Source organism: Miniopterus natalensis, chromosome 6, assembly GCF_054644295.1.
Source record: "Miniopterus natalensis isolate mMinNat1 chromosome 6, mMinNat1.hap1, whole genome shotgun sequence".
Classification (NCBI taxonomy): Eukaryota; Metazoa; Chordata; class Mammalia; order Chiroptera; family Miniopteridae; genus Miniopterus; species Miniopterus natalensis.
Genome location: NC_142086.1, coordinates 8,904,281 through 8,920,935, shown reverse-complemented (window position 1 = coordinate 8,920,935; position 16,655 = coordinate 8,904,281). Strand labels below are relative to the sequence as shown.

At 40.4% G+C, this 16,655-nt stretch overlaps 1 protein-coding gene across 1 annotated transcript in view; it reads left to right on the top strand.

Annotated features, from left to right (window-relative positions):
• The window catches only part of CP (ceruloplasmin), a 72,048-nt gene that overhangs the window by 11,341 nt on the left and 44,052 nt on the right, over positions 1-16,655 (top strand). The window contains exons 2-6 of the mRNA XM_087818077.1: positions 3,716-3,963; positions 5,707-5,919; positions 6,655-6,828; positions 11,295-11,549; positions 12,613-12,784. Of these exons, the coding sequence (XP_087674203.1) occupies positions 3,716-3,963; positions 5,707-5,919; positions 6,655-6,828; positions 11,295-11,549; positions 12,613-12,784 (1,062 nt within the window). The remainder of the gene's footprint in view (positions 1-3,715; positions 3,964-5,706; positions 5,920-6,654; positions 6,829-11,294; positions 11,550-12,612; positions 12,785-16,655) is intronic.

Here is a 16,655-nt window from a genome sequence, read left to right as displayed (position 1 = left end):
CCAGTCAGGTTCCCAGGACAGTACAGTGGATGTCCCCACCCCCAAGCCTGTCACTGATGCTCCCTGAGGCTGTCCAAGCCGTTAGTCTTGGCCTCTGCTGCTGCGTCCTCTGCAAGGGCAGAGATGCAGGGTGAGGCAGGCTGGGCTCCTGAGGGTGGGGAGAGCTGCACCACCCAGGGTGCAGGTTTTTTCTTCCTCCTGAGCTGTGGCTGTGCCTCCCAGGAAAACCGGCCGTTTGGGTTGGGGGAGGGCGGGGTGTGACCAAATGCAGGACTCCTGGCCGCTGCTTTTCCACGTCTCCCCACCACGCTTCCCACCCCAGCCTCTCTCTCCTTGGATACCTTCAGTCCACACCGCCCTCCCTCCAGCAGAGCCTCGGGTGAGAAGCTGCAAACAGAAGTCCTGTGCTCTGGGTTTTTAAAAAGCAAAACAAAAACAAGCTTTTTCTCCAATCAACTGCAGTCTCCCTGGTGACCAGCAGCCCTGCCTCCTTTCCTGGCTGGATGCTCCGAGGGCTGCTGGTCTGGCTCTGGTGCCCCAGGCCTTGGCCTCCCCAGGGAAAAGCCCCTCCCATAGCTGAGCGCACCCTGCTCCTGGCCTCCTGCCCCTCTCCCACCTCGCCCTTCCTACAGTCTCCAGGGGGTTTCTGTCCTTCCCTGATGTAAGCCTCCTCCTCAGCTGGACCTCAGTTGGAAATTGCCGGTGAACATTTCCCAATTTCATTTTATTTCCAGTCTGGCCCTGGGAGGAAATTCCAGGTGAACGCTCCCCAATTTTGTTTTATTTCCAGTCTGGCCCTGGGAGGAGATGCAGGAAAGCTCGGCCTATGCTGCTTCCATCTTCTCCCGCCACTGAGAGCTATTTTTAAACTTTGGCCCCAGTAAGATGTATATGAATAGGGCATGGTAGAACACAGATTAGAATATATATATGTGTGTGTGTATAAATATATATATAAAAAATCACCAGGACCAATCTCCTAGCAATGGGAGTGTGTACCACTCTGGAGAAAATTTACCCTGAGGTTTGGATAGACCCTGTGAGATGGAGTGGCTCAGGTTCAAGGAGTGGTCCAGGTCCTTCTGGTGGGCCAGAGAGGGCTTGAGGGGCTGCTCTGTGGGCTCTGCAGCTGCAGCTGTGTGTCTGACCAGAACTGTACTCTGCTGAGCTCCTGTCAGCCCCATGGGCTGTGTGAATCTGCTTGTCGCTCAGTGGTCTTCACTGCCTCAGAATTTTGCTGTTGTTAAAACACCTATATATTAAGACCCCTCCATTGCTACTCATGCTGCAATTTGGGGAGGAAATCCACCCCACCCCACCCCCCGTCCTGCTGTTTTTCCAGCACTTCAAGGTCCTTGAAGTCTCTCCTGTTTTGTTCTAACAAAATGGAAACTGCAACAATCAGAAAATGAAAACAAATAGGAGAAATGAAGGCATGAACATGGATTTGCCAGTCCATACTGGGCACTAAATATGTCACTTCTTTATTTTTCTAATTTTCTGCTTAACCCTCTTAGCACCAGGATTGGGGAAGGAGACCCCATCTCATTTGTTTTTAAGTGGACATTTTGAGGATCCTGGGGTTTACACAATCCAGGAAAATTGGGGTATTTGGTATATGATAAAACTATGAGATACTCATAGTCAAAGCCCTCGGTCAAGCCAGAGCACAATGGCTCTGCTGTTACCAAGACCTGCTCCTGCTGCCCAAACAGCCCCCAGGGCCACGCAGCCACACTCCTTGGCTCCGGCCCTCGGGCTCAATCTGCGGCCCCCACGCAAACCCACCCACAGAGGCCGGCCACGCCCAGACGTGGCCTGGAAACACACCTCTGCCTCTCTGTCCCTCCATCTCGAGTTATTCCACCACCTCTGCGACTGGGCAGCTGAGAACCTTTGCCTTTACTGTGGAGCCTCCAGGACTCAAGCTACCAAAGGAGCACGGAGCAGCATTAGAAACACGGGTGGGCGCGTGGGGCTCCTTAGTAAATGCAGATGCCTGAACCCCACCCAGATGCAGAGAATCAGAAACAATGAGTTTGGGGCTCAGGAACTTGCATTTTATCAAGGTCCTCAGTAGATTCCTATGCACATTAAACTTAAGAAAACTTTGGCTAGAACCTTAGATTTTTTAAAAACTAGATCTTTAAACTCCAGCAATGAAAGTGCAGATCTCCCAGACAAGCCGTACTCTTGTCTCGAAGAAAGGAAGGGAAAATGTCTCTCACTCTTTCCGATGAGCTCACAGCTGAGGGAACAAGATGATGTTTATTCCTCAACCCAGTTATTTGGGCCCCATGGGGGTTGAGTGGAAAATGGTAAGGCATCGAAAGTCCCTGAGACAAAAGTAGTCGACACACACACACACACACACACACACACACACACACACACACCCCACAAACACAGACCCCAGATCATCAGCCTGAGTGTGAGCAGCTCTTACCCTCCTGGAGAAGACCTTGGGTGCTTGGTGGTGGGGTGCTTGCCAAAGTCCCCTTTGAAGTGGGTCCTCCCAAACCACTAGATGGCAGTGCCCACAGCTCCCACTGAGCTATCTGTTCCAAAGTTTGAATACCAAACTCTCTTTTCTTTTCTTTTTTTTCTTCCTGACTACTATTTACTTTGCTTATATTTTTAGGAGAGTTTTAAGTGACTATTAATCAGCCACTAATAAGAATATAAACATTCAATGTTCAAGAATTCTTGGTAGCAAGGGATTAAAAAAACAAAGGGCCTGGCTGGGCGTGGCTCAGGGGTTGAGCGTTCACCTAGGATCCAGGCGATTGGGGTTTGATTCCCGTCAGGGCATATGCCCGGGTTTCGGGCTCGATCCCCAGTTGGGGGCATGCTGATCAATAACTCTCTCATCATTGATGTTTCTCTCTCTCTCCCTCTCCTTTCCTCTCTCTAAAATCAATAAAGATATATTTTTTAAAAAAACAAAAAACATAATGGTAATTTTAAGCCAGAGGTAATTTTAAAATCCACACACATTGCCTGGCCAGCGTGGCTCAGCAGTTGAGCATCGACCTAGGATCCAGGAGGTCGCTGTTCGATTCCCAGTCAGGGCACATGCCCAGGTTGTGGGCTCGATCAATGACTCTCTCATCATTGATGTTTCTCTCTCTCTCCCTCTCCCTTCCTCTCTCTGAAATTAAAAAATACATATATTTTTAAAAAACCCACACACATTGCACACATCATTCCAACCTTGATTAAGTGCTACTAAGAGAAATAAAAATGATAGAATTAATTTAACATCATTAATTTTACTTTATTTAGGAAACAATATAGATAAACAAATATCCAAATTGATTGCTTATAAACTCCAACTTTTCCAGTAGCTGAAAGAGGTATACCATAAGTGAGAAATGTCTTAACTGCTTTATCTTAATATTTCATTTTAATTTTATATTCTATTCCATAATTTCTGTGTTTTAATATAAAAATCTTGTAGGAAATACTCTGGTAAGATGCATCATCTTTTTATGGCACCTTCAGAGGTGGTTCTCTGCCACATACGTGATGTGGGACACCTCACATAATTAAAGACACAGGGCTAAGTGCCAGCTCTCCTCTTCGTTTTTTGGAGGCACCCCCACAATAATAGGCAAACATTTAATGTGATATGGTCATTAATTTCTCTTAACTATAATGCTACCCCCAGATATGAAGGCTTCTTATAGAGTGACTGTCTTCTTTCCCTTTGCAGAGAACACTCCAATATCTATCTTCAAAATGGCCCCAACAGAATTGGAAGAGTATACAAGAAGGCCCTTTATCTTCAGTACACCGATGGAACCTTTACGACTACAATAGAAAAACCTGCGTGGCTGGGGTTTTTAGGCCCTATTATCAAAGCAGAAACTGGAGATACCGTTTATGTACACTTAAAGAACTTTGCCTCCAGGCCCTACACCTTTCATTCCCATGGGATAACTTACTATAAGGAACATGAGGGTAAGTTCAGCTCATACTCTATCTGGAATTTCACTTTTCAGGAGGAACACTTTTAACTTCTAAGACAATGAACTTCACTCCTAGATAAGACCCATAACTATACTGTTTAGCTTTAAACTATTTTATTCATGAATACTTTGGTTCATCATAATGATGCCGTGTTCCTCTTGGGAGTACTTGTTTGTGTAAAGTGTGAACATGATGGGATTTCTGGGCAGACACATAGTGAGAGGCAGTGAGAGCTGGGACGTCCCTCCCAGTGCCCAACTTCTTTCCAGCCGAAGGGTCAGAATAAGAAAAATAAGCAGTGAGCATGAAGGCCTAGAAAAGGTAAAAATCCAGAAGGAAGAAACAGGACTCAAGACGGAGATTGTCTTATCTTTGAAGATAGTAAACATGCTGTGGCCATCGTCACCTCCCGCCCTAACCCTGAGTGAAGTGACGCAGCTGAGGCAGCGTGGGCGCTGTCCTACATCAGCCAAACGGCGCACGTGGCTGCGCGACCCCAGAGTCACATCTGAGACACAATTAAGCAAAAGGCCATTGAAATGTAGGACCTGGAAGCCTTGGGTCTGGTGATGGTCACCTCATCCATAGTACTGGATGATGGCAATGATGATGAAAATATTGGGGTTTTGTTATGGTTAGCAGCAAGGACATCGAAACTGATAGACCAAGGTTCTAGTGCAACCTTGTCTGTTGCTGGCTGAAAACCTTGGGCAAGTTACTTAAATTCTCTGTGCTTCAGTTTCCTCATGTATAAAATAGAGACAGCGATCGTACATAGTAATATCTCAATAAATGTCAGCTATGATCATAAGCAAAAATGCTGAGGCCATTATACAGTTCATTGAAATTATAAGGATCAAGTCTGAAAATTAAGATAAAATTAGATTTGATTAGTTACTAGTCTGTTAAGTGTTATTGTTTTAGAAGATGAATGTTTTAATCACATATATTTCTTTCTTTTTCTGAACCCAACAATTACATTCATAGCATAGAGGCTGACTATCACCTTATTTCTTTTTTATAATTTTATAGTATATTAGGCTACTAATAATTTTTAAAGTATGATAATTGTATTGTAGCTATGTTTAAAAAAGAGTTATCTTTTAGAGATACATTCTTGAGTATTTATAATGAAATGATATGATGTCTGGGATTTGTTTTAAAGTAAATAGTTGGTGATGGACATAAGAGTGCGTGGGATATAGATGAAACAAGGCTGGCCTTGAGTTGGTCATTGCTGAAGCTGGGCTAATGGGTACATGGAGGATCATCATGTTATTCTCTCAACATGGGTATGTTTGGAAATTTACAAAACTGAAAGTAAAACAAACAAACAAAAAATCCCATGGTCACTTCAAGGGGAAAAGTCTGATATCATATAAAAAGCTTTAAATTATAGGAGAGGCTAGCCTTTTGGTTCATACTTCCATATCATGACCCTAGGGCAAGAGGGTTCTTTAAATTACAAACCAAACGTCCCTATGCTGCTGACATATCTATTACCGCTCCCTGAAGACTCAGTCGGGTATGAAAAATAATGATAAAATTTTCTGTGAAGCTTCCAAACACTCTAGCCCCTCATTCCTCTATGTTCAAATAGGACATCACTGCATCCCCAATGGAACACATACTAGATGTTGAATAAATGTCTGTTGAATAAATTAGTAAACAGCTATTCCCTCATTTAAGTGCAAACACATTCAATTTGCAGTTTCATTGCATGTTGCTTCCCAGGAGCCATCTACCCTGATAACACCACAGATTTCCATAAAGCGGATGACAAAGTATCTCCAGGCCAGCAGTACACATACAAGTTGCATGCCACCCAAGAACAAGGCCCTGCTGAAGAAGATGGCAATTGTGTGACCAGAATCTACCACTCCCACATTGATGCTCCAAGAGATATTGCCTCAGGACTCATCGGACCTTTAATACTCTGTAAAAAAGGTACATTGTCTCACTATTGCTCAGAATATATGACCAAAAGACAAGAGATGAGGAGGCAGTTTGTTTTTAAAACATAAGTCAAGTCTTCTGTGTTGTGATTGAGTAGATAAGGCAGAGAAGCAGTGAGCCTAGAAAAAAGGGCAGGGGAGAGAGAGCAGGGCAGGAGAAGAAGGGATAAATGGACCAGGGGGTCACACATGTTGCTCCAGGGAACAGGTTTGCTGTACCTAACTTCACAGTGGTGTTGAAGACAAGTATGACTTTACCAAATGTGATCCCGTAGCGGCACTCCATGGTGATATGGCCTGTGGTTATCTGTCTTGTGTTGGTAAATACAATATCATAGTAACTATTTCTAACCTCATGAAAAAGACAACAAAGGTCAAGAGCTTGTCATTTAATTCTTATTTGAACAATAATTAGTTACCATCAAGGGCTTGTCTCGGCTTGTGGCTAGATGAACCAGAAAATAGACACACAACTTTGAACTAGCATTTGCCAAAGCGCATTTAATAGTTGTGTGGTTAGTGACCAGCCAGAATGTGAGTGCCTGCCAAGCCCAGAACACTGAACATTAAACTTCCTAAGTGTTTCCAGTTCTGTAAAATAGGAACAACTAGTCCAGATTTGTGGATTATTAGGAAAATAAATTATAAAAAATTTTGAAACTATCAGTTACATGTTAAAATAGATGCTAAAGATTAGGTTCTACTAAAATAGCAATTTTTATTTCAGGTTCTCTGGATAAAGAAAAAGAAAAAAATATTGACCAAGAATTTGTAGTGATGTTTTCTGTGGCAGATGAAAATTTCAGCTGGTACCTAGATGACAACATTAAAACCTACTGCTCCGAACCAGAGAAAGTTGACAAAGATGATGAAGACTTCCAGGAGAGCAACAGAATGTATTGTAAGACTGCCAAAGATACGTTAAGTTTATCATGTTGCTCTTGGCCCATTAATTCTGCTAGCTTTATCCCTGCATGTGAATAAGTAGTTACTAATCTGTGGCTCTGATAACAACTTCACATTCGGCTAAACACGTCAATTCAAAACTCTAAGACTCACCAAATTGTTCCCAAACCGCTAGGGAGAAAACATCATCAAATATGGATTAATGTATATGTATGTCATATTTCTATATTTATTATCCTCCATACTCCTAAAAATTATTTGAGGCAGCCTAAAATTATTAAACTTAAATGCTTAAAATTATGCTTATATCATAAAGCATTGAACTATATTTAGGAAAATAGTTTGAAAAGGTATTTCTTCTATGCTTACATTGTCCCGCCTCACTTTGCATCATTTTTTCTATAATTCAGTTCACTTTATTTCTTCTAGAAATGTTTTCTTTTTTTTAATTTATCTTTATTATTGAAAATATTACAGATATCCCCCTTTTTTCCCCCCACTGATCCCCTCCACTACACATCCCCCCCACCAGGCCTTCCCCATACTACTCTCTGTGTCCATGGGTTATGCTATATGCATAGAAGTTCTTTGATTAATCTCTCCCCATCCACTCCTCCACCCCGCCTTCCTGCTGAGATCCCTCAGTCTATTTCATGCTTCTATGTCTCTGGATCTATTTTGTTCCTCAGTCTATTTTATTAGATTCCACATATAAGTGAGATCATGTAAAACTGAATCAGGAAGAATCAGAAAACCTGAATAGGCCAATGACAAATGATGAAATTGAAGCAGCAATAAAAAAAAAAAACTCCCAGCAAACAAAAGCCCTGGTCCCGATGGCTTCACAGGGGAGCTTTCTAATTCTTTAAATTGTAAGTTTAGATAGTTTATTAAAAATTTTTATTCCTTTTTTGAGGTAGGCCTGTAGTGCTATGAAGTTCCCTCTTAGGACTGGTTTCGCTGTGTCCCATAGATTTTGGGTAGTTGTGTGTTTATTTTCATTTGTTTCCAGGAAGTTTTTTATTTATTTCTTGATCTCTTTGGTAACCTATTCATTGTTTAATAACGTTATTTAGCTTGCATGTGTTTAAATGTTTTTTAACATTTTTATTGTAGTTGATTTCTAATTTCATGCCACTCTGGTCCGAGAAGATGCTTGATATGATTTCCATCTTCTTGAACTTATAGAGACTTGTTTTGTGTCCTGACATGTCTATCTTTGAGCATGACCCATGTGCACTTGAGAGGAATGTATATTATGCAGCTTTGGGGTGAAATGTTCTGTAAATATTAATTAAATCCATCTGATCTAGTGTGTCATTTAGTCACTGTTCCTGTGTTGACTTTTTGCCTGGAAGATCTATCCAGTGAAGTCAGTGGGGTGTTAAAGTCCTCAACTATGACTATGTTGCTGTTGATCTCTCCCTTAAAGTCTTTAAGGTTATTATTGATAGGTCCTTATTTATTTCCATTTTAATTCTTTATGCCTATATTTCTCTCTCTATTTCTTCTTATTACTGCAGTCCCTTTGACATTTCCTGCAATGCTGGTTTGGTGGTGGTAAACTCCTTTAGCCTTCTTTTGTCTGGGAAGTTCTTTATTTCACCATCTATCTTGAATGATAGCCTTGCTGGATAGAGTAGTCTTGGTTTCAGATCCTTGTTTTACATTATCTTGGATACTTCATGCCATTCCCTCTGGCCTGTAGAGTTCCTGATGGTCAGCCAACAGCTTATGGGAGCTCCTTTGTAGGTAACAGATTGCTTTTCTCTAGCTACCTTTAATGTTCTCATTTTGACTTAAATTTTTGGCATTTTAATTATGATGTGTCTGGGCATGAGCCACATTGGATTCTTCTTCCTTGGGACTCTCTGTGCCTCCTGAACTTGTGTAACTTTTTTCTTGACTAGGTTAAGGAAGTTTTCTGCCGGTATTTCATCAAACAGGTTCTCTAACCCTTGCTTGCTTTTGACCTCCTCTGGCACTCCTATGATGTGAATATTGTTGCATTTCATGTTGTCCCACAGCTCCCTTAGACAGTCCTCCTGTTTTTTAATCGTTTTTTGTTTTTGGATCTCTGGTTGAGTGATTTTTCTACCCTGTTTTCTAATTCACTGATCCTTAGCTTCCTCTAATCTGCTGTTTATTCCTTCCAGTGTATTCTTTATTTATGCTATATTGTTCTTAATTTACTTCATAGTTTCTATATCTTTTTTCATGCTGTGGAGCATCCTTACTATCAGTATTCTGAACTCTATACCTGATAGATTGCTTATCTCCATTTCATTTAGCTCTTTTTCTGGAGACTTCTTTTGTTCTTTCATTTAGGGCTTATTTTTTTGTCTCCCCATTTTGGCTGCTTATTTGGGTTTGTTTCTATGTATTAAGTAGGTCTGCTGGGACTCTCTCATTCTTTTTTGGATGATCTCTGGTGCAAGCCAATGCCAGATGCAGTTTGTGACTTGCCTTGAGTACCCTGTTTGGAGCTATCAACAATCCAAGGCTTGAGGTCCCCTCTGTTGGGGCTGGATGCATTTGGATAGGACCAAGATGCATACCAAAGTCTGCTTTTCCAAGGCCTGGGTCCAGAAGCAGCTCAGGCAAAGACTCAAAGCACTCTGAGGTCTGCCTCTGCCTGTAGGCTGATGAATCTGATTCTCTTAATGAGCCTCAGGCTGTAGAAACTGCATGGGGTAAGGTGAGAGGTTTTCCAGCAGGGTGGGGCAATTGCTTCCCTTCGGGCAAAAGCTGCTTAGAAGGTAAGTGTCTGCCTCTGAAGTATGGTGCAATGACTTAGCACAGGAATCATAGGGGTGCTCTCTGAGCTCTGTCTCCAGAGCCTATAACTCTAGATTCTCCTCACACAGCTCCAGTCCACTCTGACCTCCCTCTGCTGCAGTCCAAGGTGAGTGGCTGCACATGAAAGTTTGTGCTTTGGCTCTTAAGAGGGTGCCTGCATTTCCAGCCGCCTCTCCCAGACAGGCAGAAACCCTGCTGCTTTTCACAGCCAGATGTTATGTGGGCACCTTTCTCAGTTCTGGTGCTCTTGGCTGGGAAGCCAAGCCTGTGGTTTAGCCAGAGTCCTCAGTGGGAACCCCCACAGCTGAGATATCCCTCGGGACCTTCAGCTGCTGCCTGCGGGAGCCCAGCCAGCCCTCTCTCATGCCTCTGCACTTCCTGCCAGTCTCTATGTAGTCTCCACTTTTCCTCCTTGGTTATGAGGGTGCTTCCCAGCTTGTCTTCAGTTGCAGTTGATTATTCAGGATGTTTTTTCTATATTTTAGTTGTAATTCCAGTTTGGTCCTGGGAGAGTGTCAGTGTAGCCCCCACTCCGTCCACCACCATCTATAATCCTCCTTGAAATGTGTTCTTTACTGCTTAGGCTTCTCTTTATTCTCAGAGACCAAATAATGAACTCAGTGAGATTTTTCTATCATTCAGAATTTGCATTAGAAATCAAATCCCATAACACCAGCTAGACCAGTAAGTTTTGATTTTTGTTTTCTGTTTTTAGCTTCTTCAAAATAAGCTTTACTAAGAAACTGAGAATACAAAAATAATTGTACTGCCAAAACAGAAAGTTAAACTTACTAAGAAAGTACAGGTTTCTGTTTCCAACTTTTGCTTATTCTGGCTGAACAATGCTCTTTCCCTACTTTAATTCTGCCTTCTGTGTCAACAAAAACAGATGTTAGAGAAAGATACTTGAAATTCTAGTCTGGAGAGGTCTGGCTTGGTCCTTCAGGTGCTTCCAGAACCAAATTCCATTTCTCTCCAGAACCACCCAACTTGAACAGTGACCCTAAGTTTCTTCAAAGGGCCTCAGGCCATTCTGCTTCTAAATTTTTAGGTCTTTGTGGCTCTGATCAGTGGTCCCTACCACCCTTCCCCTGTATTTCTTCTTTCCTTTTACATATCTCTTCTAATTTTGTCTTCCAGTCTTTAAAAAAAACCCAAATATACTTTTCCTTGTGTTCTTATTATAAAAGCAACTTATATTTACTGTAGAAAATTGGAAAAATTCTGATAAGCAAAAAGAAATCATCCATACTACCACCACCAACATAATTAATGATTGATTACTAAATAACCACCAGTCTTTTTTCTATTCACTGTATGTGTGTATGTTTTGTGCATATGCACACATTTGTATTTACAAATAAACACACATACATACCAAGATGTATAGTTTACAACAAAAAGGAGCAAATGGGCTTCACCTCCAGTGTTGTGTTCATCTGCTAGTACTGTATTGACAAGAATCCTGAGGCTGCGTTCAGGTCCAAAATTAAAGAGTGCTGTGATCAACTAATAATGTCTGATGTGGGTATGAGAGAGGGAGGAATAGAAGCATATGTGTTAGGTATTTTCTATCCCAAATTGATTTATTTCTACAGAGGTAACTGTCACTATCCTGTGCACCAATGACTATTAGTCTCATCCTCTACTCTTAACTTATAGCTGTGAATGGATATGCTTTTGGAAGTCTCCCAGGACTCTCCATGTGTGCAGAGGACAGAGTGAAGTGGTACCTTTTTGGTATGGGTAATGAAATTGATGTGCACGCAGCTTTCTTCCATGGCCAAACATTGACCAACAAGAACCACCGTGTGGATACTATCAATCTCTTTCCTGCTACCCTTGTTGATGCTTTTATGGTGGCCCAGAACCCTGGAGAATGGATGCTTAGCTGTCAGAATCTAAATCATCTGAAAGGTAGGACATCTTTACCTGAAATTAGTTGTAAGCTAAAAAAAGAAATCATGTCTCAGTTGTGCTACTAATGGGGTAATCATCAGGAATCAGAAACCAAAAGCTAAATATCTTTGGAATGATAAGAACTTTGAACTGGTAGCTTAATTTTATTCCTATGATGGTATGCATCATAATGTAATAAAAAAGATGGAAAGACTAGAACATTTATAAAGTAATGAAATTTCAAAATATATTAATTTTTGGAAAAGAGCAATTGGTCCTGAAAACATAGTGCTGCCCTAATAGTATAACATTGTATGTAGTTCCTCAGCTTTGAAAAATACACAATATTGTAAACACCATAATGTTTATATATTATGCTGAAAATTTGCCTGTTTTTTTTATTTGGTTTTATCAAATACAGCCAACTTTGTTTTTTATTTGAGTCCAGCTATTCCTTGGTTTAACTTGATAAATCTCTTCCCCATCTTTTTCATATAATGTGATAAAACATTCCTAGTTTTTGAAAACTGTTAGTTTGCAATATTGATTTCCTGAAGAAATTGGGTTTAATCTGAATCTTTGGGTATGTTACTTTGACCTTCAAACATAATCTCACCTATCAAATGTGACCTTGGCAGCAGAAGGCCCAGCACAGCAGGTGCACAGCCATTCTGTGTGAGAGAGCAATAATTATAGACGTTCATTCTGTTCTACCTCCACTACCCCACCCTACCTCTTAAAATATGGCAGAGCCCCTCTTCGACACTTATCTATTAATGTGTCTTTTTCTCATTGAAAGACCTCCCTCCATGTGAAAGCCTACAGAAACTGGTACCATATTTTTGAAAACACGACTGATAAATATCTTCCCTCTATGTTGTACAGAGAAGTCTAAGAAAAACTGCTTTGATTTTCCATCAGTAATAATTTATTTATAACTGCTTGCTTTAGTTTATAATATTGTTTCTAGATATCTATTTCTTCGATTTCCATCTATCATTTCACCAGCAGTGTTTTTACAAGGCAGCAGGACAGAGAAACATTGGCTCCATTATCACATCTTTTCCTGTGTGGTTTTCAGCTGGTTTGCAGGCCTTTTTCCAGGTACGAGACTGTAAGAAGTCTTCATCAGAGGACAATATCCATGGGAAGCATGTTAGACACTACTACATTGCTGCTGAGGAAGTCATCTGGAACTATGCACCCTCTGGCATAGACACCTTCACCAAAGAAAACTTAACAGCACCTGGAAGGTACGTCAGAAAAAAAGACTATTATTTTAAAATATGCCTCCCCCTAAAAAAATCATAAAATGTTCATTCAGCAATTAAAATTTTAATTGGTACCTGAAATTGAGTAACTAAGCTGCTCAATATTTATTAAGGTATGTGCGATGAGTCCAAGTTTGAGAACTATGACTTTTGAGTCTTGAGTCCATGAATAAAAGATTTAAAACAGATTTGAAAGTTATAAAATGCTTAACAAAATCCTAAAAAAACACTCAATCCCATTAGACAGATTAATTCATTTGTTTTCCATTTCTGAAAGCACATCATTGCACAATCCAGCAATATTAAATACATTCACAAGGTTGTACAATCAACACTACCCATTTCCAGAAATTTCTCATTATTCCAAGTAGAAACTCTGTTCCCATTAAACAATAATTCCCTAACCCCTAATAACTTCTACTTTTTGTCTTTATGAATTTGCCAATTTTAGGCACCTCGTACAAGTGAAATCAGACAATATTTGTCCTTTGTGTCACTGATTTCACTTAGCAGAATGTTTACAAGGTTCGTCCATGTTTTAGCATCTATCGGAATTTCATTCCCCTTTAAGGATAATATCCCATTGCATACATACACCACATCTTGTTTGTGCAGCTACCTGTTGATGAACAATTGGGTTGTTTGTTGTACCTTTTGGCTGTAGTGAATAATGCTGCAATGAACATTATAACACAAGTATCTGTTTAGGTTCCTGCTTTTAAGTTTTTTAAGATATACACCTGAAATTGCTGAGTCATATGGTAATTTTATCTTTAATTTTTTGAGGAACTGCGGTACTTTTTTGCACAGCAGCTGTAACATTTTACATTTCTTCTTTTTTTTTTTTTTTAATTTTATTATTGCTTAAAATAATACAGATGTCCCTTTTTTTCCCCAATGACCCATTCCACCCTGTTCCTTCCCCCTCCCCAGTCCCTCTCCCCACCATTGTCCGTATCCTTGGGTTGTGCATATATGCATATAAATTCTTTGGTTACTCTCTCCCCCTCCACCCACCAGCCCTCCTCCATCCCTCTGACATTCATCAGTCTCATCCATGCTTCCATGCCATTGAATCATTTCTGTTCATCAGTTTATTAAGTTCTTTAGATTCCATGTATAAGCGAGATCATGTGATATTTCTTTCCCTGCCTGGCTTATTTCACTTAGCATAATATTCTCCAGGTCCATCCACACTGTCCCAAAGGGTACGAGATCCTTCTTCTTTACAACTGCGTAGTATTCCATGGTGTATATGCCCCACAGCTTTTTATCCACTCACCTACTGATGGGCACTTGGGCTGTTTCCAGATCTTAGCTATTGTAAACTGTGCTGCTATGAACATCGGGGTACATGTATTCTTTCTGATTAGTGTTTCATGATTCCTAGGATACATTCCTAGGAGTGGAATCACTGGGTCAAATGGCAGCTCCATTTTTAATTTTTTGAGGAAACTCCATACTGTTTTCCATAGTGGCTGCACCAGTCTGCGTTCCCACCAGCAGTGCACCAGGGTCCCCTTTCTCCACACCCTCGCCAGCACATGTTGTTTGTTGATTTGTTGATGGAGCCATTCTGACAGGTGTGAAGTGATACCTCATTGTGGTTTTAATTTGCATCTCTCTGATGATTAGCAACATCGAGCATTTTCTCATGTGTCTCTTGGCCATCGGTATGTCCACTTTGGAGAAGTGTCTATTTAAGTCCTTTGCCCATTTCTTAATTGGCTTGTTTGTCTTCCTCTTGCTGAGTGCTATGAGTTCTTTGTACACTTTGGAAATTACCCCCTTATCAGATTCATCCTTGGCAAATATGTTTTCCCAGACCGAGCGGTTCCTTTGTATTTTGAGGCTGTTTTCTTTTGCTGTGCAGAAGCTTTTTAGTTTGATGTAGTCCCATATGTTTATTTTTTCCTTTGTTTCTCTTGCCCTAGGAGATGTGTCAGTGAAGAGTCCACTACGTGGGATGTCTGTGACTTTACTGCCTATGTTTTCTTCCAGGATTTTTATGGTTTGGTGACTTACATTTAAGTCTTTTATCCATTTTGAGTTTATTTTTGTGTATGGTGAAAGTTGGTGGTCTAGTTTCATTCTTTTGCATGTGTCTGTCCAATTTTCCCAGCACCACTTATTGAAGAGACTGTCCTTACTCCATTGGATACTCTTGCCTCCTTTGTCAAATATTAACTGACCATAATGGTGTGGGTCTATTTCTGGGGTCTCTGTTCTGTTCCATTGATCTATAAGCCTGTTGTTGTACCAATACCAGGCCGTTTTGATTACAGTGGCTTTGTATTATAGTTTGAAGTCTGGTAATGTGATCCCTCCCACCCCATTATTTTTTCTCAAGATGGCTGCAGCTATTCGGGCTCTTTTTTGGTTCCATATAAATTTTCGAAATGTTTGTTCTAGATCTCTGAAATATGCTGTTGGTATTTTCATAGGAATTGCATTAAATTTATAAATTGCTTTGGGTAGTATAGACATTTTAATGATATTAATTCTTCCAATCCATGAGCATGGTATCTTCTTCCACTTGTTTAAATCTTCCTCTATTTCTTTTTTCAGTGTCACGTAGTTTTCTGAGTACAGGTCTTTTACATCCTTGGTTAAGTTTATTCCTAGGTATCTTATTTTTTTAGTTGCAATGGTAAACGGTATTGCTTTTTTAGTTTCTCTCTCTGAAAGTTCGTTGTTGGTGTATTAGAATGCCATTGATTTCCGGATGTTGATTTTGTATCCAGCTACCTTGCCAAATTCGTTTATCAAATCTAGTAGTACTTTGATGGAGTCTTTAGGGTTTTCTACGTACAGTATCATGTCATCTGCAAATGACAGTTTTACTTCCTCCTTTCCAATTTGGATACCTTTTATGTTTTCCTCCTGTCTGATGGCTGTGGCTAGGACTTCCAGTACTATGTTGAATAAGAGGGTGAAAGTGGACATCCCGGTCTTGTTCCTGTTTTTAATGGAAATGGTTTTAGGTTTTGCCCATTGAGTATGATGGTGGCTGTAGGTCTGTCGTATATGGCCTTTATTATGTTGAGGTATGATCCCTCTATTTCCACTTTGCTGAGAGTTTTTATTAGAAATGGGTGCTGGATTTTGTCGAATGCTTTTTCTGCATCTATTGATATGATCATATGATTTTTGTCCTTCATTTTGTTTATGTGATGTATCACACTTATTGATTTGCTGATGTTGTATCAGTCTTGCATCCCCAGAATAAATCCCACTTGGTCATGATGTATGATCTTTTTAATGTATTGCTGGATCCAGTTTGCTGGTATTTTAGTGAGGATTTTAGCATCTATGTTCATCAGGGATATTGGCCTGTAATTTTCCTTCTTTGTAGTATCTTTATCTGGTTTTGGGATTAGGGTAATGCTGGCCTCATAAAAAGAATTTGGGAGTTTTCCCTCCTCTTGAATTTTCTGGAATAGTTTGAATAGAATAGGTGTTAATTCTTCTTTGAATGTTTGGTAAAACTCTCCTGTAAATCCATCTGGTCCAGGACTTTTGTTTGCTGGGAGTTTTTTTATTACTGCTTCAATTTCATTAGTTGTTATTGGCCTATTCAGGTTTTCTGCCTCTTTTTGATTCAGCTTTGGAAGGTTGTATGCTTCTAGGAATTTGTCCATTTCCCCCACGTTGTCCAATTTGTTGGCATACAGTTGCTTATAATATTTTCTTACAATCCTTTGTATTTCTGTTGGGTCAGTTGTTATATCGCCTCTTTCATTTCTGATTTTATTTATTTGGGTCCTCTCTCTGTTTCTTAGTGAGTCTGGCTAAAGGTGCATCAATCTTATTTACCTTTTCAAAGAACCAGCTCTTGGTTTCATTGATTTTT